General features: G+C 51.3%; 1 protein-coding gene across 33 annotated transcripts in view; it reads left to right on the top strand.

Moving 5' to 3' along the window:
• MAPKAP1 (MAPK associated protein 1) overlaps positions 1 to 17,663 on the top strand; it is a 264,752-nt gene extending 247,089 nt beyond the window's left edge. For 19 of the 33 annotated variants that reach the window (XM_035257656.3, XM_078327337.1, XM_078327333.1 and 16 more), the window contains 2 exons: positions 7,132 to 7,229; positions 12,509 to 14,128. In XM_035257656.3, the coding sequence (XP_035113547.1) occupies positions 7,132 to 7,229; positions 12,509 to 12,634 (224 nt within the window). In that variant the 3' untranslated portion in view covers positions 12,635 to 14,128. Of the gene's footprint in view, positions 1 to 7,131; positions 7,230 to 12,508; positions 14,129 to 17,358 lie in introns of those variants that run through there. The other 14 variants (XM_078327210.1, XM_078327318.1, XM_078327273.1 and 11 more) reach the window with 1 other exon arrangement.
• The last annotated feature ends 5,155 nt before the right edge of the window (positions 17,664 to 22,818 follow it).

The following is a 22,818-nucleotide window of genomic DNA, read 5'->3' as shown; positions in this document are numbered from 1 at the left end:
CACTGTACTCCAGCTTGGGCGACAGAGCAAGACCCTGTCTCAGAAAACGAAAAATGACTCCTGTGGTAGATGTTTGACTGCAGAAGACACGATCAAAAGAAGGACAACCAGAGAAAAGGCAATAGATGGTCAACACCTGGGCAAGGGCTGTGGTCACAGGATAGACAGGGACGGAAGATGAACATGTGAAACTGAGGGAACCAAAGGCCCGATACTTGGTGCGTGGTGAAGCCTCCAGTTGTGCTACCGCAGCTGCCAGTTTAAGGGGAGATGCTGATGCCAGTTCTGGACATGCTGCATGGGGGCCATTTGTAGCTGGCAGCTGTACCGCTGGTTGGCTCTGAAACTGGAGAAAGGTATAGGCCACATAGCTGCTTCAGGTTCATCAACATGTGAGTAGCAACTAAAACCCAGGGGCAAAGTTGACACAGGAAAAGCGTAGAGTTAGAGGAGATGCTGATCAAGGATAGAACTCAGGAAGACAATCGCTTAAGGGACAGGTGGAGGTCGAGAGATCACAAAGGAAATGTGAGAGACAGATGGACTGGAGATGTGGACCAAAGAATCAGGTGACTGTGCCTCCAGGGAAGCCAGGACTAAGACGTGTCGAAAACAGCTGAGAAATCTCTTCTGGATCTCTCAACATTGAGGGCATAGTGACCTTAGCAAGAATGTTTTTGAGACGTTAGAGGAAGGAGGGAAATCACATTGCCATGGGAGTTTTTATAATTAGAGATTTAATTATGTTTATAGGAAGGAGCCAAAGAGAGAGTGAGTTTGAGAATACAGGCAGAAATGTAAGTAGGTCAGGCACAGCCCCTGCTCTAGAGGTCAAAGAGGTCATTGTTACTGTTGCCCAGGCCGCTGCCTCTGCAGGGGTGCTTGGGAAGGAGCACCACCTTTTGCCAGTTGAATTACTTTGAGCTGAAGCTCCCTGCAGACAGCTCAGAACTGTTGCTTACAGTGGAGGCTCAACCAGGAGGGAGTTTTCAGCCCAGAGACCAGAGAACCCAGTCCAGCATTTTCTACTGGGACCTACAGAAAGACATAGCTTTGCCTAAAACAATGTGTGTGTTCCCCCATCAGTTTCCCCCAAGAAATCCAATGAGAATGTTCCCCTCCCGGGCCAGAGGGCCCAGAAGACATCAGACCTTGGAAACTCAGTTTTCAAAAAGTGTCCATGCCTGATATAAAGGAATTGAAAGAGAATCCAAAGCCTCAGAGCTGTTCTTCATAGGCTTATTTCTAATAATGGCAATTTTATAAGTAACTGGAAACCCAACAGAGACAGCAGCTTGACCTGTATGTGGCACGCATCTACTGGCTGTAATACCATTGAAAACAGTGGCTATAGAAATTGTTGCAACAGGGAAAGGGGTATAGTAAAATGTTAACTTAAAAAAAACTCAGCTCAACTTTTAATATGCAGTCTGATTACAACTATGCAAACAGACAAGAATGTTAGGAAAGAGGCCGTGGATGCCACTGTGCTAGCGTTGGGATTACCGGATGGGGTGTCGAGGTTTTCCTCTGTCTTCTCAAATTTCTGGTATTTTTAATAAGCTCTAATTGTTTAATTGAAAAGAAAAAGAAACAGCTTTATTTTTATTTTTTTGGCAAGTGGTGACACCTGGGGGTTTAGACAGAGGTGGGCTGCAGGCTCATTTTGGCAGCTTCAGCTGTGACCAGTCATGGCCAGCCACAGTCAGTGCTGGCAGGTTGTGTTAGAAGAGACCCTCCCTTGAGACGTTTCCTAAGGCAGATGGAAAGTAAAAAATTGATAACCTGGTGTGGTGTTAGGCGCTGTAATTCCAGCTCCTCAGGAGGCTGAGGCAGGAGAATCTCTTGAACCTGGGAGGCGGAATTGCAGTGAGCCGAGATCGCACCGCTGTACTCCAGCCTCGGCAACAAGAACGAGACTTCATCTTAAAAAAAAGAAGTAAAAATAGAAAATTTTAAAAACCCTTCTTTCAGTTGATTTGCGGTGGAAATCTGGGAGCACCTCTTTTAGCAGGTTGTGAGTGCTGTTCCTGTATGTTTAAGCCATCCCATCTCATGACCACAGCAGCTTTTCCAACATGGCCACGCCCCTGAATTGGCCAGCAGAACCTGTTTTTTTCAGTACAGCCTCCTGTTTTAGTTAGAATCCATAAAACAGAAGATAAATTACAGCACAAAAGCTCAGCGTCTCCACTTCGGACATTCGTGCCACTAATTAGTTTCTACTTGGTGTTATATTCCATCTTCTCTATCTTACTTTGAAAAACTTACATAAATGTAAATACATTTTTACATATCCAGATTTTCACTTCATTACTCAGAAGCCAGGGTACAGTTTCAGTATCTGCCCTAAGCATGTGACCAGTGCTTAGATGCCACATTTATATCCTCTTTTATTGCATTTTATTTCTACAGCACTGTAAAAGCAAATATGCTCAAAAGAGATTCAATTAAAAATGAAATCTTCAAAGTAATGAGCATTTTGTAATCAAATGTCAGTTCCATCATAGTTATATGAATTGCCACTCTACCCATTGAGTTCCTGCTATACGCAGGGATGCATGTGACGTATAGGAGGTGACTGACAGATGCTGTTTCCTCCTTTACGGCCAGGCAAACCTGGGAAGGGGCAGTGCCTTGCCAAGTTCCCACCACTGAAACATGGCAGAGCTAGGGTTTCATTCTAACTTCAGGGCTTGTGCTTTTTTTCCTCTGTGTCTCAGGCTTTTGTTAAACCTTAATTTAAATAGAATTCAACAATTAATGCAAAATAATTAGAGCTAATTGGAATATTAAACTTTGCATTTTTTTAATCATACTAATATCTAACTTGTTCTCAGCTGATTTTTTTTTGAGACGGAGTCTCACTCTGTCGCCCAGGCTGCACTGCAACCTCCCATCTCCTGGGTTCAAGTGGTTTTCCTGTCTCAGCCTCCTGAGTAGCTGGGATTGCAGGCATGCGCCACCATGCCCAGCTAATTTTTGTATTTTTAGTAGAGACAGGGTTTCACAGTGTTGACCAGGCTGGTCTCAAACTCCTGACTTCAGGTGATCCATCCATATTGGCCTCCCATAGTGCTGGGATTACAGGCTTGAGCCACTCCACCCAAGCCTCTCAGCTATTTTTTTTACAAAGGCAGCTTGCTCCTATGACTTAACCCATTCTGTGAAAACTGCTGATGGTCTTGGAATTTTCAAGGGTAACTTGCCCACTTCTGATTCCTTCTAATGCCCCAGGACAGATGCCTGGTGGCTGCAGCTGAGGAGGTCGTTGGCCCCCTCTTCTACCTTAGGTGAGCTGTGAGATGTCTGAGGCTGATGGTATCTGGTAACAGGCATTCTGCTGTTCACTCAGTGTTTAGTGTGGGCAGTTTCTTCTTCCCAGACACCCATGGTGGAAATTTACCATGTAGCATAAATTACTCATGTTTATTGGCAGATTGGTTTCCAGCAAGATGTCAGTGAACTTTTTATACTTTAATATGCAGGTCTTAGTCTAGGTGAAATTATGAAAGTGTGGCTTCTGATTATTAGCTATCCTGTTGTGAAAGAGTTTCCCCGTCCTGCCAACATTGTCTTCTCTGTAGTTCTCATCTCCATTCCTTTTCAGCATCCTTTGTGCACCTGTGTAGCTCAAAACTGCACTCACTCCTTTCTGGCTGACTATGGCAACTGGTTACCTCACCTCCAGGCTCCAGGGAACCAGGGGGAACACCCTAAAACACAATTTGACCATTTCTTTCACTTGCCCTGCTTAAAGCCCGCTAGTGGCCCCCATCAGCTGGTGACTCCAGGCACTCTCACCCCTTTGTGCCTGCCCCTCTCTCTCCCCTCTGCCTTGATCTGCCCAGAGCTCCCATGGAGACCCTGTATGTTTGCCCATGCAGTATCCTTGCCCTTTGGCATCTTCCTCTTTTCCACCCTTCTCCACCCTCACCTTTACCCAGCTGACTCCTTCCTTTCTCTAAAACTGCCCAGGTGCCAGCTCCTCCCAAGAAACTGTCCCTGGTGGCTCTTCGCCACCCCGGCCAGGTGCCTGTTCCTTGGCATCTCCATGGCAGCTCCCCATGCTTACCTTCTTCGTGCTCATCATATTTGACTCTTGGTGTTCATTTCTGTGTCCTTTGCCCTAGGCAGAGCCCAGACTGGGGAAAACTGCCCAGCAAAACAGGGCTGCTAGTGAGGGGAACTCAGGGCAGAAAAACCTGCAGAGTGAGTTCACCCCATGTCCTATAGCCCAGCATGGCTGCTGATCTTAACCTGCACTTGCCCCCCAGGGTTCTGCTTATCACTCCTCGCCAAGAGCAAAAGGGGGCTATCAGCTGTGGCTGTCCACCATGCCTCGGCCCACTGATTTAACTTCCACAACCCTGTAATTGTTCAAGTCTAAGCACAAGTGCTCCACTGAACATTTTCCGCCCTCTGTTCCCCTCTCCCCATGATGTGAGTGCTTTCACTGGAAAGGACAAATAGACTGGAGGCTTAAAGGAGAGTGGAGGAATGGCAGGACGCTTCTTCCTCCTCCCCTGCTTCGCTCTTCCTCAGATGGGTGCTGGGTGAGCCCAGGAGACACACAGCCTCCATGTGCAACAAAATAAAGTCAAAATTCCAAGGACAGGAGATTTGGGGTCACTTGGCTCAAATATGCAGCCTTTCAGAAGACTTGGCTTGGGATGATATTTTTGTTTGTTTTCATGTGACTGTGCAGATGAACCACAGGCCTCCCCTCTGTCAGCCCACAATTGACAAGCTTCATAGATGCCATAGTCCCAAGGGGACAGCATCAAAGCTTCCTTTCTGAGGCTCCTAGGCCATACAGACTGCATATTGCATGTGCTGTGTACATGTTGGGCTCTGCCTAAATCACAGGAAATCTGTTTAACAGTGTCTCAGTTGTTCAGGCAAAACATGCTGTAGCGCTTTGAAGTTTGGTTTGATTTTGTCAGTGACAAGCAGGAGCAGGTGGTGTGGACAGTCCATGAGCTGTCTTATCAGAGTGGTCAGTGAACCCCGAAGCTTTGGGTCTGCAGGTCTCCCTAAGACCTTCTGGTTCTTTCCAGCCCCAGGCCTTGGTATCTGTGTCTGTCATGACCAGGTGTCAGCAGGAAGGCCTCCTGGAGGGGGTATCTCTTTGTCCTTCACAGCCCTGTGTCCTTTGTAGATGGCTCTGCTTGGCCACAGCATGGCCAGGCAAGGTGTCTGCATTGTTCTTCCACATAGGGATGTCACCGACAAGACTCTGATGTCCTGGGTAGATCCTGTGAATGTGAATATACACAGACGCACCCATGTAAGGTCCACTACCTTATTAGAAACACGTAATTTATATGTTAACAGAGTGATTAGCTTCCAGTCAGGAATTCTAACATTTTAATACCGTGATTTAGAATCAGGCTAAATTTGTCAAGTGTCTGAAAGTGAGGCTTTTCAGAAATTATTAGGTAATTTTTTCAATTTAGGATTTATAGTCACAATTAGTACATCATAACGAGGTTTCCAGGATAAAATACCAGTGGCTCAACTTTTCTGGCCACAAATGTACAACATATATCAGTTTATTTTTGGAGATCTGAAAAATTAGCTACTGTAAATAAAGTCCCCAAGAAGATTTCTCCGGGAAAGAAGTGAACTTACAGTAATATGGGTGATATATTATTAATTAATAACTGTGACCGGCCGCTGCTTCAATTAAAAGGAAAACAGATGAGAGGACTAATAGAAAGGATATGCTGAATTTTAATCTTACAGGCACGAAGATCTGTCGAAAGACTAGGGAAGGTCATTTCTGGGCATCTTGCAGGGGGCCTCTGTGTTAGAGATGTCACCCGCTGCTCTGTGGTCTAGGAAGGTTTGCTGAGTACTGACTACCTGTCTCTTGAGCACTGATCCTTTGCTTGCCAGTAATGGAAACCAACTTCAGTAGCTTAAAGAGAAAGAAGACTTTCTTGGAAGGTGGCAGCAGTCTCCTAGAACCCAAGAACATGTGCCGATAGGCTGGGGCAGTCCCATGGGCCTGAGACTGGGAATCCCAAAGCCCCTCATCTTATTCTCAGCTCTTGTACCAGTTTAGACAACCCGGCATCTATGTCTCCATTTAGAAGAGGTAATCTGATTGACCGTCTGGACACAAAAGGACAGGCCCAGATAATGTAGCCATGGCTGCAGGCATGATAAGTCAAACAGGTTTCTTTGGAGGGCCATGGTACCATGTGGTAGGCCCACAGAACAGGCACACCTAGGAGTGTGGCTATGAAGAAAGACTCACCCAGGAAGGCACTAGCTGAGGTGAGCCAAGCCACCAAGGATCAGCAGGTCTTTTCCATCCAGGTTAGTGAGAGAGACATCCCAGGCTTGGGGGAGAACCTGGGCAGAGGCTGGTGTGGGTAGGTGGGAGTGTGCAGTGCTGTGGCAGCATGTGACCTGTTGGGGCAGTGGAGTGAGATGAGGCTAGACCAGGAAGCAATCCCAGAAATGACAGTGTCATCCTGAAGATGGTAGGAAGGGGCATGGAGAATGGGGACCAAGGTCAGATTTGTATTCAGAAGTTCTGGTCACTTTGTGAAGTGCCAGCTTTCCATGGTCCCCCGCCCTGCCCCCATCCTTCCAGGGTGGAGATGACCTGAGGCCTTTGGGAGCAGCTTCCAAGCAAGGTCAAAGACCAGGATTCCCCCTCTCCAGGCAGGAGTCCCCTCCCAGCAGGAGCCTGGGGGGCGGGGGTGCAGCCTTATAATAGCGTGGCCATTGACCCTTCTCCTTCCTGTTGCTTGTTTATCTACCTTTAAGCACAGTTTTAGAGTAATAATGTGGAGTTAATTAGCCTTCTCCCTTAAAAATGCCACCTTTTTCATGTAATTATCATATAGCAGTAGTTCTGTAAAGCCTTCCTAACTTGGCATTCCCTTGAATGCATTCCAGAGCAGAATGGGACCTAACTGGCTATTGGGTCTTCTTACAGTTTTTTTCATTGTCCATTTTATGCCCACCTGTAATGAGAAAATGAACTACTCCTGGGAAGACAAGGTGCTGCTCAGCCTCCACTTGCTCTAGCTTGAATTGGAATGATGGGGAGAACATATGGAGGCCTCCACCACAAGTAACTCACCCTTCAACACAGCTTTTCTCTCTCTGCAGGTCACGCAATATTTAAACTCACGTATCTAAGCAATCACGACTATAAACACCTCTACTTTGAATCGGACGCTGCTACCGTCAATGAAATTGTGCTCAAGGTGAGTGTTCCTTCTCAACCCACTCACAGGGTAGGTGGGTCTGGCTTCTGTTTGGACTGTTTCCAGCCTGGCTGCAGCCCCTCCTCCTCCCTGCAGCTCCTCCTCCTCCCTGCAGCTCCTCCTACTCCCTGCAGCTCTGTACAAGGCTCCCAGGCCCAGTTTTGCAGAGGAGGAGCTGCATGGCTTGCCAGCCACCCAGGGGTGAGTGGCCATGCCAGGGGCCCCACTAGCCCCAGGTCTGCTGCTCTGCACCTGCTTCAGCCAAAGCAGGACGGCCTTCAGTTTCCTCCCAGCCCTGGTAACCCTGGCTCTTCCTGTATCTGTTTATTCCTTTTATGTACTGTTTATTTTCCTGCAACTGTTGTCAGGAGCTCCTTGGAGCTCCTGGAGCAAACTCTGAGATAATTATTATTGTTTTGAAGACACCTTAATTATGCTCAAGGTGATTTTTGCAACCTGTTCTAAACACACCTAACTTTCTGCTAGATGTGTTGCCATACCTAAACAGTACTACCGAGCACCTTCCGTGTGCCGGGCCAGGGCCTGCGATGCCACAGTGATAGACTCTGTCCCTGTCCCTGGAGAGCTCTTCCTCTATTGGAGGAGATGGGCATAAAACAGAAAATGAGAAAGAGATTGTTCGTCTCAAAGGTGTGGGTGTGTCACAGTAAACTGACTTGGGGTGGATGTATAGAGGTAGGGAGAGCTGAACCCTGAAGGGTGAATGAAGAGGCACAAATGTTGACCAGGTAAGGAGAGAGGAAGCACCACAGACAGGCAGCCTTGGAGGCACTGAGGCAAGGCAGGCACAAGGGCCTGGGGGCCGGTGGAGCTAGGCCACTCAGGGCCTTCCAGAGTGGAGTATGGCTGAGAGAAGCTCTGCTTGGCTTGGGAGCCTCTGGGGGTCTTTCGGATTTGGGAGGTCTTGGATAGGACTTGAGATCATACGTTTCCAAGAAGTGCCAGGTGCTGCCTTGGCTGCTTATCTGGGCACCACATTCTCAGTAGCCCTGGACTAGGTTTCTCAGCCTCTCCCAAGCTGAGAATCCTTTCTTCAAGCCAAATCGTATGTAGATGGATCAGACAGGAAAAATAGCTGCTGTGGTAGAGCAAGGGTGAGGACCAGAGGAGGCTCCCCCACGCCTAATTGTGTAACCAGGCTAGTCACATCACCTTTCTGGGCCTCAGTGTCCCCACCTGTAAAGTGGGGATCATGGTTCCCATGCTACCCCACCCCAACAGGGCTGCTAGAGTACAAGTCAGAGGAGACATGGGACACCTATGTAAGTTATTCATTCTCTTAAGAGTCAAAGTCATCGAGTAATAGCAAAAGTAGCAAAGACAGGCTGAGGGATTGCACAGTGCAGGACCTGGGCCAGAGGGTCTGCGTGTCCCATCACAGTGCATCTTCACAACTCTGTAAGGTCACGAGCTAAAGGAGTTCCCATTTCCCAGAGGAAAAGTGAGGCTCCGGAATAAAGTAGCAGAGGCAGGATCATTACTCCGGTAAGTTGTCAGAACCAGAACTTGACCCCAGATTATACAGATTTCAGACTTGTGTTTTGATTCCCCAGTTGTGTATGACCTAAAAGTTGAGTGAGAGATTTCAGCAAAATAGAATTGCGGTACATGAATATATTGAGGCACGTTCCCCATGGCTGCAAAAGATATTCAAAAGCAGTAGATGGTGATTTAAAAGAGCAGCTGGAAGGACAGTTTGGAGCAGAGACAGAGTAGCATGATTAGCTGACTAAAAGGTAGAGGGTTCATAGACCACCCTGAGCAGAGCCATCCTTGGGCCAAGGAGTGGGGACACGGGGCCTGTCTGGGAGTGCTGGCAGCCAGCGAGCTTCGAGTTACCCACTGGAGCATCACAGACAGCACAGGCACCTTGTGCAGAGTGTTCAGGGACCTGGCAGAGAAATATTCCATTACTCCACCAGGGGCTGGACTTTTTTTTTATAGCCAGCATTAAAATATTCAAGACTTGAGAAGGATTCTAGTAAAATTATAATCCTGTGTTTGACATCAAAATAATTTTCACAACAGCAGATTGATGACAGAAACACAGGTTTATGACTTCAGTATGAGACTGGAAAATCAAGTGCAGAGAAATCATTTTACAGGTCCAAATGCTCCCTCGAAGCAGATGCTTCTCTGCAAAATCCCTGAGGTCTGTCACTTTCCCTAAAGTGTCTGTTTCCATATCAAAATATTTGTAGAAATATTGCATCATGCACAAGATTCTGGAAGAGTTGTAGCATACCCAGTCCCAATTTACTTAGAGAGCTAATGATCATGATCCTGATGGAAGATTAGATAGTACCTCTCCCACTTCTGATTTTTTTTTTTGAAAACAGAGTCTCACTCTGTTGCCTAGGCTGGAGTGCAGTCACGTAATCTCTGTACACTGCAACCTCCACTTCCCAGATTCAGGTGATTCTCCTGCCTCAGCCTCCCAAGTAGCTGGTATTACAGGTGCTCACACCTGGCTAATTTTTTTCTATTTTTAGTAAGACAGGGTTTCACCGTGTTGGCCATGCTGGTCTCGAACTCCTGGCCAGAAGTGATCTGCCCACCTCGGAACTCCCAAAGTGCTGGGATTACAGATGTGAGCCACTACGCCCAGCCCATCTCTGATTTTTAGAGCAATTGGAATACTTAGTTTTATCCACCATTCCTGCAGTGTCATGAACGTGTCTTTGTGAGCTTTGCACCAGTACCAAACAACGGAGGCCCAGCCCTGTGTCCCGGAACTTGGCAGAAATGTTGTTGCCTTCAGAAGCTCTTCAGGGGTCAGTTTAGACTCCAGTAATGCATGCTGTTGTTCTAGAATTCAAGCACTTTACATAAAATGAGAGCTCAGATGGAAATTGAAGGGAGGAAATAAGAGCCACAAGCCAATGTCAAAGAAAAATCATGAGCAAGCAAACCTCCATCGAGCTCTTTGCCCTTGTAGAAATATTAATATCTCCCGATTACTGGGAGTACAGCTTCTGTCCATTGTCTCGTTTAATCCTCCCAACCGCCCTCCGGAATATAGACACTGTCCCCATTTTGTAGACAAGGAGATGGAGGCCTAAGGTCACAGAGCACACAAGGGTGGAGCCTCTGCTTGAACCGGGCCCCGAGAAGCTCCAGAGCCGTCCATGGGTGGTCCCTAATTCCACAGGCTTTGAGATGAATCTCAGAGGAATTGTCGGGCTCTTCAAATCAGGTTCTTCTCGTGATCGAGTGATGGAGGCTGTGGCTTTATTGACCATGAAAACTCCCTATACTTTTATGCCTTAAGCTGTAAAATGTACTGAAAGTGAAACACTCTATAGTGCATAAAATTGTGCAAGTTTTAAGCCACAGCATATTAACCAGCTAATGGCAGACCAAAGGGCGTTTTTATCTTTTGATTATTACATTAATCTTCCATTAAAATTATCTATGTGATTATCACAGAGCACTGAAGATAGTAAATTTGGGAAATAGTTGGCTTGTTAAGGATCATTTTAAATGCTTTTGTCAAGTTATATGTGCCAAAAATACACTGAAAACATGAGGTTGGCTGAGTGTGCAAACAATATAATCCAAAGATCGCTTTTATTAAGAATGATAAAACCTCTTATTTCCATACATTGTATTGTCCCAAATCGTCAACCTGGCCCTGCGGTCCTCATGATTTATTGCTCTCAGCTGGTAAGTTGGCGAGGCAGCGGGCAGAGCGTGTCAGGCCTTCTGCACTCACACACCAGCCTTTAACGCCTGCTGCTCCGACCAGCAGAGCAGAAAGTTGGGAGGGACAATGTCTCAGCCTCGGCCATCTGAGGCGGTACCATCTCGCACTGCCTCCCCCAGGAAGTGCTCTAGTTCCTTCTCGGAGTCAGCAGAAGCTCCTCTCCCTCTGGCACAGGACACATGGCCCTCAGTAGAATCAGCAGAGGCGGTGGCTGGCCTCTCTCATCAGAAATATTCAGCCTTCTAGTCATAACTTTTAGGTATTTGCAGGTGAAGAGAAATAGGTCTGTTCACCAAAGCCCCAGCCAGAGGGCGGTGGGGACAGCCAGAGGAGGCGAGGGGCTGCGGAGCAGGAGGGGGCGCTTGTCAAGTGCCTGACACCTTGTAGCTTTGTGACCCTGACTAAATGACATCATTGTCCTTGGCCTTGACTTCCTCACCTGTGCATGGGAATGACAGTGGCATCTATCTCAAGGTTATTGTGAAGATCAGTGCCAGTTGCCACCAATGACTTTACGCTGCTGCCGCCGCCGCCACCCCCACCCCCACCCCCACCCAGGCACAGACACACTCCTTTCGGTGTGCTCCTGCTGTGCCTTGATGCACACTGCTTCTCACCTCCCTGTTGTGCACTCAGAAACTCCTATCCCTCAAAACCCAGTTTACTCATTCCCTCCAGAAGCCTTCCCTGCTCCACACCTCCCTGATAGTCAGCCCCGTTCCTTGGTGCTGGACACTCATTCACCAGGCAGCGAGCTCCTCAGGGCCTGGACCAAAGCTCAGGGCTGCAGTGCTAGCGAAGTACCAAGCTGTGCAGCCGCCTTAAGAGTGGGAGATGTGCTTGTGGCTCTGGGCAGACCCCGGGGCTTTGTGGAAGCAGCAACATGCAAAAGGCCTGAGAGGAGCCAGGAGGCAGCCCCGCTCTTCACATACAGCTCTCAGCCCCTCTCACAGCTCTGACCATGACTTCTGGGTCACAGCCACTTCGGCCTCCCTCTCTGAGCCTCTTTCCTTTTTGTGAAATGAGCCCTGCCTGGAAGGGTGCTCATGAGGCCCAGAGGAAGCACTGGAGTAGAAGAGTGGAAGCTCCAAGCCTGGCCGGTGGAGACTGGATGGAGAGCCTGTCGGGATTTCCTTTTTATCCCTGTGCTGTTCCGGGCCTTCACACAGTGAACTGCAGGCTAGGAGAGGTTATGCACATGTCCAGGTCACACAGCAGGTGAGAGGCAGAGCCATGCGGCCGGGACACAGCCCTCTGGGAGCGGCTCATGCCAGGAGGTAGCAGGAGCTTTGGAACCTGAAGAGCTTGCTGCTCACCCGCTGGACAGGCTACTTGGCTTCTCCAAGCCTCTGCTTTCCCATCGTAGAGTGGCGGTTCTGGGCCCAGCCGCCTGCATCACAGGTTGCTGTGATGACTGGACTCCTTCCACATGACAGCACCTGGCCCCGAGGCACCCAGCCCAGGTCAGGGTGATCCCAGCCATGCCCTCCTATGCCCTGGGTGAGTAGGGAGCGGCTGGCGAGGTAACCAGGCTGTGTGCTCTTGCTTCTAGGTTAACTACATCCTGGAATCGCGAGCAAGCACTGCCCGGGCTGACTACTTTGCTCAAAAACAAAGAAAACTGAACAGACGTACGAGCTTCAGCTTCCAGAAGGAGAAGAAATCCGGGCAGCAGTGACACTGGCCTCCAGCCTCAATCTGTTCCATAGCTCAGAGCCTGCCTGCCAGGGCCAAGTGCCCTAGAGCCCACCTGGTGTCCTGAAGTCCTCGGGGGGAGGCCAGCTGGTTCACTGGCACTGGGCAGGTGGGCCCTTGGGGAAGGTGTCGGGGCCCTCTAGGAGGAAGCACTGGGGACATTGCCATGGACCGAAGCCTGCTTGGCAGTGGCTTTGATTAGTGACGCCTGGGGGCAAGACCACCCCCTGGAGGAGCCACATGCCGCGCAGCCATCTTCACTGCCTGCCACCCTGCCCGAGGATGTACAGAGCCGTGCCCAGGCATTTCCTTGCAACTTGATCAAATTTCTTAAAGCAAACAAAGAACAAAAATGTACATTTCTGTTTTTCATTTTAATAAACAGATGTACTCTTTATCACAGTTGATATGATGGACCATTCTTTGGGGCAGAGGATTGATTATGTTATTCTCTTTAAAATCTGTTTCCATATTGAACAGACAGATTGGAAAAGCTATGGTTCGATTTCTCAGAAGAAATGTTTAGGTCTTAGTCAATAGTTTTAACTATGCCATTTGTTTAAATGAGTGGATTTGCTTTGAGGGTAGCATCTTACTAAAAGTTAGGAGCAGAGACCTAGTGGTGTGTCCAAGGCTGTGTCACTTTCCCCTTCAGCACGCCCCAGCTTCTGACCTCAGAGCCACGGAGCGGCGTGGACAGTGTGAGGGGCTGGGAGGAGGGGGCGACAGCTCGTCCTCAGGCACGCTGCACTCCCAGCCAGAGGTGGTCTTTCTGTTTTCTTAAGTAGCAAGTGTAGGTTTTAGCCGATCCACCTGCATATGGACTTTCCCAGAATTGGAATCCTCTCTGCTTCGCTGCCTTGGAAGGGGCCGCCTTGCCCTTTCCTCTTCTCCTTCCAGTGCCTGCCTCCTTGTTTGAGCAGGCGGAAAGCTGCTGTTTCTCAGTTTCAGGGAGAGGGGTGAGCGGAGGGAGACCTGTGTCCATGCCATCCAGCTCCCTGGGTGGGAACAGGCAAGGGATCAGATGCCCCTGACACCGCCTCTGGCCACACAGATGCCTCTGCAGTCCTCGACAGCCTCTTCAGTGTCCCTCCCGCGGTGACGTCCTTTCTTACTGTCCCCGGCCAGGGCTGAGGGCCTGCATTAGAAACATTTTTTAAATTGTCGTACAGGAAGAGATGTGTCTAGCACAGCGTCTCAAAGCTGAGTGCATTTCTTTGCACAGAGGTCATTTTAGTGAATTCCTCTTTCATTCTGATCTTCGTTCAGCCAACAGGACCATCCTTTTCTAATGTCTTCCATTCCCACCACCCCCCGAAACAAAAGAAATATTTGTAGCTTGCTATCTGTATTTGAATTTTTAGCAATTTTATATTTAGATATCTTGGAAAAATGTAAATGACTAATTTGGTCATTAAATCTTGTGACATATTCAATATTAAAATGATATTCAAATAAAAGTCATATAAATACCCGGTTTTGGTATTGATACGTTATTGTCTTTAAAATCTGTTCTCATATTGAACAGGCAGGTTGGAAAAGCTATGGTTTGATTTCTCAGAAGTGTTGAGGTCTTAGGCAATATCTTTATGCCATTTGTTTAAATGAGTGCCTTTGCTGTGAGAGGAGTGTCTTACTAAAAGTTAGGAGCAGAGACCTAGTGGTGTGTGCGTATGGAGTTGAGTTCCTGAAGTCTGGAGTATGTCGTGCTGAAAAACAGGACTCTGCCATCACCCTCCTGGCTGGTGGCATTTGCTGACAGTTGACGAGGAAGCAACATCTCTGAAATGCACCAGGGCCTCTTTGGTGCTAAGCACAACAGGCTTGCCCTCCTCCCTGAGGGGTGACACCAAAACCATCACCTCTTTCCGCTACAAATTCAACTCCCTTCTCTGACTGTGAAATGCAGCACTTTCAGTTTACATAAAACATGTAGGTCCTGGTTAGGGAACAATGGAATGAGAACACTGCGGCCACCGCTCAGGGCCATCTCAGATTAAGACTCAGCATTCAACTTTTCCTCAGCCCCGCTCCCTAACCCCATCCCTAGGTCTCTAAAGACAGGACCGTGAGCTCTAGGACACATGCATCTCACACCCTCCCCAGGCCGGGATGGGCTAGGCAAGGCAAGAGGAGTGGCACGCCCCAGGTAATGAGGTGACTGATGAGCCCCACTTCTACTTTCCTCCAGGTCTCCGGGCCTGGCCCTGGTGCGGCCCCTGCCCAAGGTGATGTGAAAAGTCACAGTGTTGATAATCATTCTCAACTGGGCCTCTGAACTCAGTGGAGGACTTCCAAGCTGTGGACTGCCTGGCAGGCCTGGGCATTGGGTCCCAGTAGCCCTGGCCTCTTCTGGCCCCTGGGAGCCACCCTCCTCTTGCAAGGGCCCACTGTGCACTGCCCCCTATAAACATGTAGTAACGAAACCTGCACGGCAGGCCCGTCACCACCTCCATTTCAGGGTCAGGACACGGGAACTGGGAGGGCCACCGCACTGGCCCTGGACTCTCCATGAATGGCTGGCAGACACGGTAGCCCTGACTTAACCAGTGGGTTCTGCCCTCCACGGGTGGCAGCCATGTGGCTCAAGCTGCCTCTTGGACCCTCAGTTTCCTGACCTGAAAATGGAGATGCTGGATTAGAGGACCCCGCAGGCCCTTCTAAGCGTGTCCTAGGTGTCTCAGAATCGTGGGAGCCCAGCCTTATCCCAGTGGTTTCTGTTTGCCGAACTTTGCCAGAGCTTCTCTGCTTCTGAGGGAGGATCTTAAGAGCCGAGAACTCTGTGAGCTCGTGCAGCCCAGCCTCATCCCCTGGAGCTGGAGGGAAACTTCCAGCCCAGAGTCTTCAGCCTCTGCCTGTGCTGTACCTCTGGCAGTGGAGCGCTCACTACTGCTCAGCTCAGCACTGTCCTTTGTTGGCCAGTGTGATCATCCTTAGTAGGCCCTGCCTGCTTTGGGCCATACTCGCCCCCACCTCTGAGGCCCAGGCCCAGCTGATAGCACTGCCTCACCAGCCTCTGCATTGGGCATGCCTGTCCCTGGCTCTGAGCCAGCAGCTGCCTCCAGACGCTTCCTATCCGGGCCCCCAGGACCAGAGTGCTCCGTGCCCCAGATGCCCCTCAGCTGTGTTGGGACCACAGGGACGTCTCTCTCCCTCCTCTGCATGGATTAAAAGACTGGGAGTGGTCCCCACCCCCTGCATGTCCCTCAACACCTGCCAGCTGCTTCTTAGGGCTCCCACTTCCCCAGATCAGGGAATGCAGAACGTCGGGATGGAGGCGAGCAAAGACCAAACCCGGTCATCAAGACAGGCCAAGAGGTAGGGGCGAGGGGCCCTCCAGCCACACCACTGTGAACTGCAGGCAAGCAGCCTGGGAGGTGCCAGGGAGGCAGGAGAGGGCAGTGGGCAAAGGCCTGAGGTGCGAGGCACAGCAGCTGGTCAGGGCTGGGGACTCTCACGTAGGACCCTTACCCACCTGCTGGAGAGGGCCCTTCCCAGCTTCTGCATGGACGCGCTGCACACCCTCTGACTTGAACAAACCCCTTCCCTTCCTGAAGCTCCAAGACTCCGGTGTCAAGGTGGGTCGTTAGGCCGAACACAGCGGCTCACGCCCGTAGGCACTTTGGGAGGCCGAGGTGGGTGGATTGCCTGAGCTCAGGAGTTTGCGACCAGCCTGGGCAATGCAGGAAAATCTCGTCTCTACTAAAATACAAAAATCAGCTGGGAGTAGTGGTGTGTGCCTGTAGTCCCAGCTACTCGGGAGTTTGAGGCAGGAGAATCGCTTGAACCCAGGTAGTGGAAGTTGCAGTGAGCCAAGATCGCAGCACTGCAACTCCAGCCTGGGCAATAGAGTGAGACTCTGTCTGAAAAGAAAAAAGATGGGTCGTTAAGACAATGCTAGGAGGATGGGGCACCAGCGCTGTCTCCCAGTGGGTGTGTCTTTGGATAAGCTACTCTATTTCCCTCAGCCTCAGTTTATTCTGTTAAAGGAAGACAGTACCTGCTCCTTCGGAGGGGCATGGTGAGGGCAGGGTGAAGTTCCTGGCCAGGCCTGGCCACACCTGGGGTGTCAGAGAACAGAAGCTCACTCCCTCCACACGAAGTCCGCTGCGGTTCCCCACCACCTCTGGGGACTACCACAAAGGCTGGGACCAGGGCAGGAGGGCCAGAGGACGGGGCAGCAATGGCAAAATGCTAAGGCTGGGAAGAGACACAGGCAACTCTCGCTTCCATACAGACTCCATCAGCCAGAACCCACCACACGGTGCCGCCTACTCCAAGAGGACAGGGCAGCACCACCACCTGGGCGTTGAAGGGCACAGATATTTTGGAAACAGTTGTAATGTCTGCCACCAAGAGGTGACTCCATGCTCCACAATGTCACCGTTCACAGGCCCCCCCTGAGGTGGCACCTCATCTATGATTCTCTGCCTTAACCATTCTAAGCAAGAACAGCCATGAAGCCATCGGGTTGGTGTGCAGCATACGTGTTCTGGTGCACAGTCAAATGAAACCCATCTGCCTGCCCTGAAAACGCTGCTGCGTGTGGCCTCAGTGACACACGCCCCCATGACAAACTGGAGCACTTTAGGACTTTCTGTTCTTTCATCAGTGCCTGCCTCCCACCTGCTATTAAGCACAGCATGTTAGTCATGAATTAACTGTTTTCTCCATCATTCTCATGCCCACCTAATTCCTGTTTTACAGATGAGGAAACTGAGGCCCTGCTGTTGGAAAGAGGTGGAGCTGGCCCAGGGTCCCCCTCTCTGGCCTCCCACCCCACCCAGTCATCCCCCAGCCTCTCTGGGCCTCTGTCTTGGCCCACGGGGCCCAAACACCCTGGATTCTCAAGGTCCCTAGGAAGCCCCTTTCAGAGGACCCCTATTCAGAACGCATCGGGGAGAAGGAAAGGGTTAAACCTGCTGCGTTGTGTTCCCACCAAACACCTCTGCCTAAATGCAAAATCCCGACAGGGTGATGTTCGGTGTTCTCAATAAAAGCCCTAAGAGTGATTCGTGAAGTCTTGAAGCCTGGTAATCTCGTCAGCATAATGGGATTATATTTCAAATCACCTCGGCCTGTTCATTACCCATTTAAACTCCTCTGACAGAGCAAAACTTGCATAAACATGCGCGGCAGCCCTGGCGGACTTCCCCACTCTCCTTCCTGATTAGACAAACAGATGCTGAGGTCTGGAATGAAAAAATAATGTGCCCATTTATTCATTTTTCTGACAAGTCACAGTAGATTTTTAACTGCCAATAAGTGACCTCCCGGAGGTGTGGCGACCAGAGGGTGTCCGCCAGGCAGCGAGTGGTCATTTCCATCCCTGCCGGCCCCCCTTCCCTGGCTGGATCTCTCCTGGGGCTGGAGCTGGCTGCCTGAGCCCGTCTCCTACACTGGCATAGGTGCCTGCAGCCGGGCTGGGAAGGGCTGCCCACTAGGCCTCTTGGCGGCCACTACCCAGGAGGTCCAGGGGCTCCAGAGGCCACCAGGACACAGTGATGGCCTGAAACCACATAGCCTGGGGTAGGAATCCTGGTCCTGCCCCTGGCTAGCCTGCCTGGTGTTGGGGATACTGTCTTTAATCTCTCTGAGCCTGGGTTTCCCTGCACCCTCCCCCCAAGGCCCCACTGCCAGCTCTCCCCTCCCTACCCCTTCCACTTAGCATTCCCTGTCTGTAAAGTGGAGATAGGAAGAGGCTCCTCTCACTGGGAATTCCTTGGGGCACTCACTCAATCAGTACCCCCTGCTGTGACCATCAAGTCCCAGGGCTTCCCTGGCCCCTGACCTCACCATGTGAGGGCTTTGCAGATGGGCTTGTCACCCTCTGGGTCATGTGCTTGAAGCTGGCAGGTGGAGGAGCCCAGGGTCTCACCCCAGAGCCTCTCCTGTCTGCTCTGTGTCACTCCCTACCTGTCCCTGTCTTGGGAGCCGGATCCCCCAGACTCCCAGGAGATAGGCAGTGGCTGTTCAAGCAGCCCCGAGACTGATGCCTGAGCTGAGGGTCTGGAGAAGGAATGAAAATCCACCTCTGTCCTGTGTGACCCCAGACCCATTACTCAACCTCTCTGAGCCATTTTCTTATCTGTGCAACTGGGAGAGAATCCCACCTCCAGGGAGTTGGGTGGGAAGTAAATGAGATAAGGTGCACGGTCCTGGCACGCACTAGGGAAGCCCAGGCCCTCACCGCAAGCGCACTGGCCATGGCAGACGTCAGGCCTTGGGGCAGCCCCAGCCCCCTAGGGAAGCCGACGGGCCTGGTGAGGTCTGCGCCCTCCCCGCAAGGCCCCCACTGCCAGCTCTCCCCTCCCTACCCCTTCCAGCCTCCACACAGTAGCCCCAGGCTGGATGCACGTCTTTATGCATTAACTCCATGAATGTAAGAAATACTGAGGCTAATTCTTTCTAAAATGATAAAATTTGTCTATATTATAGCATTCCAGCCCCCAGCTTCCTGAAAGCTAAAAATATTTTAATGTCATGTTTTCATGTAAATTTTAGTTTGGAATTTAATACCCTTTTAACATACATTAAATTTTTAGCATTCTTCAAGCCCTTGACTATTTTAAGGGCTTAGCTGGTGTGCACTGCAGAAAAGGGCTGGAGGAGTCTGGAACTTAGGAGGGAAAGTTCTAGAAGCAGGGTTACCCTAAACCTCCATGCCCGCCTCATCACGAGAGTTACTCTTCTGGACAAACGCTGAAATACTGGGGAGATGTTAAACGTCTTGGCTTCCCTGCTGGGAAGTGTGGCTGTGATTGGTGGCATCCATGGGGGACCTGAGGGTCTGTAGCACAGCCCAGGCTGGGAGACACCGGGATGGCGGAGGGGCCAGTACCAGGGGCTCTGCAGTTGCACGGCCTGGGCTCAGATCCTGGCACTGCCACTTGCCGGCAGGAGACCTTGTCGTACTTATCTGTGCCCATTTCCTTGCCCACAATGGGGACAAGGTTAGAGTTCCTGCCCAGGTGTTTTGGGTGAATACACAGGAAAAGAGGTTATTGGCTCCACAGAGGAGGTGACTTCCAGGGTGAATTGGCTGGCCTTGCTGAGGGCCAGGTGGTAACGTGTGAGTGCTAGGGCTTGCAGAGAGGCAGGGAGGGGTCCTGACAGAACTGAGAGCAGAGGGGGCCCCAGGCCACAGGAGCATGGGCAGGCCCAGGTTCTGCCCCCACACCAACCTGCCTGCACAGCAGCTGACTCAGGGACCAGGGCCCCCCAGCCTCTGCCTCACCTGAGAGCCCCAACCCCACTCTGGCAGGGCAGCTTCCCTGAGAGGAGGAGGTAAAATTCCCCACTGGCCACCAGGACCGCGCCTGCTCATAAACGCTGCGTCGCAGGAGCTAAGCCAGGGCTGTTACTTGTCTAAGTGGGTTCAAGGACAAGCTTGTCATGCCACTTACAAAGCTGACATACTCATGATGGCTAGAATGTCACCCCGTCTGTGCATCTGGGGCAGAGCAGCCTCCACTAGGTGCTGAACCACATTTTGTTTTTATTATTATTATTTTGAGACAGAGTCTCGGTCTGTCACCAGACTGGAGTGCAGTGGCGGCTTGGCTGCAACCTCCACCTTCTGGGTTCAAGCGATTCTTCCACCTCAGCCTCCGAAGTAGCTGGGACCACAGGCGTGTGCCAGCACGCCCTAATTTTTGTATTTTTACTAGAGATGGGGTTTCACTATGTTGGCCAGGATGGTCTCAATCTCTTGACCTTGTGAACTGCCCACCTTGGCCTCCCAAAGTGCTGGGATTACAGGCGTGAGCCACTGTGCCCGGCCTCTTTTTACTATTTTTGTGGGGGGAGACAGGGTCTCACTCTCACCCAGGCTGGAGTGCGGTGACACAATCACAGCTCACTACAGCCTCGACCTCCCGGGCTCAAGCAATCTTCCCACCTCAACCCTCCAAGTAGCTGGGACCACCAGTGCACGCCAGCACATCGGCTAATTCTGTTATTTTATTTTTGTAGAGACGAGGGTCTTGCCATGTTGCCCAGGCTGGTCTCAAACTCCTGAGCTCAAGTGAGCCTCCTGTCTCGGCCTCCAAAGTGTTCGTGCACCATCATTTTTGTTTTGTTTTGACTGCTTTGCACTCCACCCCAGCTCCTAGGGGACAGCAATTGCCTGGCAATGCGGGGACCCCCCACAGGGTGTGTGCAAGGCCCCAGGCTTGGCCCAGGAGGTGCAGCCTACTGTTCCTGCTGTCAGTCCAGACCTTCCTCCTGGGACTAGGCCAAGGACAGCCAGGGGAAGGCCCTGAAGTGGCGGGGAGGGGTACTCACAGTTGCCTTTAGGGGAAGTGAGGCTGGGAAACTCATGGCCCCCTGGGCTCAGGAGGCTTAGGGCACACAGCCCCCAGCCTGGTCTGAGCTGCACCTTGAGTCCCCATGCCAGGGTCTTTGGGTGAGTCTCTCAATCTCTCTGAGGACCCATCAGTGAAATGGGGGCAAAAATAAGAAAACCTCCCTCGCCAGGTTGCTGGGAGGACCCACTAAGGTCCTACCCAGGGAGGGTCCGGCACAGCGGGAGCGAGGGGTCTGCAGCCGCCAACCAGAACAAGAAATGTGCAGTGTGGAGACAAAGGCTCTGGTGAGACAGCGGCTCTGCCTTCTCATCACTTTCAGAGTGGGGCGAGCTGCACTGATCCACAGACGTGAGCCACAGTTTGGGCTGCAACCCGTGTGTGCGACTACAGCAGGCTTGTTAATTGAGATTTATAAAGAGCGTCTGCATCCTTGTAGGGGAAGGCACCGGTGGAAGGAGCTGCATCTGTGCAGGATGCTGGGGGACCAGGCAGGGACCCTTCCCAGGCCTGCCCAGAGCAAGCCCAAGGAGTCCCTCCTAATTCAGGCTCAGTGGGGCAGTCAGCCGTGTGGCTCCCACCTTCCTGGTGGGAGGAGGGTTCCCCACCCAGGAGGAACCTAAGCAGTCAGCAATCCTTCAACACATGCCCCCTGATGCCAGCCCAGTGCCAGGCCTCAAGAGGGCCCTGAAGGTACAGAAAGGATCCAACTCAGAGCCTTCCTTGGGGAACTCATGGTCCGGGGGCTTTGACCCATCCTCTAGGGCTTGGGTGACCAGATGTCTGCAGCAGGCAGCGGGGGAGTGGAGGTGGGCATGTCCTGCCCTCACCCCATCCTATTTGCAGCCCATGCCTGAGAACACGCCTGGGGAAAAGCTGCCCGACCCTGATGAATTCCAGTGGAGGGTGACAGTGGAGGACATCTGAGAGTGACAGTGGAGGACACCTGGGGAGGACAGATTCCAAGACAAGGAGCCCCAAGAGGAATTTGCCAGGGGGAGGTGTTGGGCTCAAGTGCAGCCCGTTCTCAGTGAGTCTGGGCTCGGGTGCCCTGGAAGCAGGGGCTGAGAGGTCAACCTGCATGAAGACCCAGAGGGTCCCATCATGGGAACCAGGCAAGTCCCCCACTCACCACAGAAATAGGGGCTTTGGGCGCCCCTCCACTCACCACAGAAAGAGGGGTGCTCAGGCCTCTCGCATTGCTGGTTTCTCCCATTAGGAAAGGAGATCTCTGGGATTGTGGGGAGGGACTTGTGTGTATCTCTTCCCAGAGGCTGTGAGGGGCCCTCTGTGACTTGACACGGATTCCTGGGCTATTGCAGAGCAAGCTCCTGGCAGACAGACACTGCCACCCCTCCCAGACACCCAGGCCAGCCCACCACCCATGCGCCACCTTCCATGGTCAGGGAGGGACCTCAGCCACCACCCTGGAGTAGGGGAAAGAGGCAGGGGACAGCCGGTGCCGATCACAGTGCAAATACCTTTTTTAAAATTATTTTTCCAAAATCCCCCAAAAGCAGGGGCTCTTAGATTCACTCCACTATGGCAAGACCTGAAGGGTGAAGGAAGGAAGGGGCGTTCATGGACCCAGGCCTGGCTGGGCTCCAATCCCGAACACTCCCTCCCAGTGTGTCCATGTGTGGGTGTGTCTGTGTGTGTCTCTGTGTGCATGGAACCATGTATGAGCGTATGTGTCTGTGAATTTCTGCATGTCTGTACATGCACGTGTGAGTTTGAGTGCATGCACCTGGCGTGTGGCGTGTGTGTGTGTGTGTGTGTGTGTGTGAATTTAATCCAAGAGCTGCCGGCCCCGCACACCTGTGCTCCGCATGGCCCGGCGGAGGCGTCTGTTCTCGGAGGA

This window comes from Callithrix jacchus, chromosome 1, assembly GCF_049354715.1.
Source record: "Callithrix jacchus isolate 240 chromosome 1, calJac240_pri, whole genome shotgun sequence".
Lineage (NCBI taxonomy): Eukaryota > Metazoa > Chordata > Mammalia > Primates > Cebidae > Callithrix > Callithrix jacchus.
This window is presented reverse-complemented; position numbering and strand designations above follow the sequence as displayed.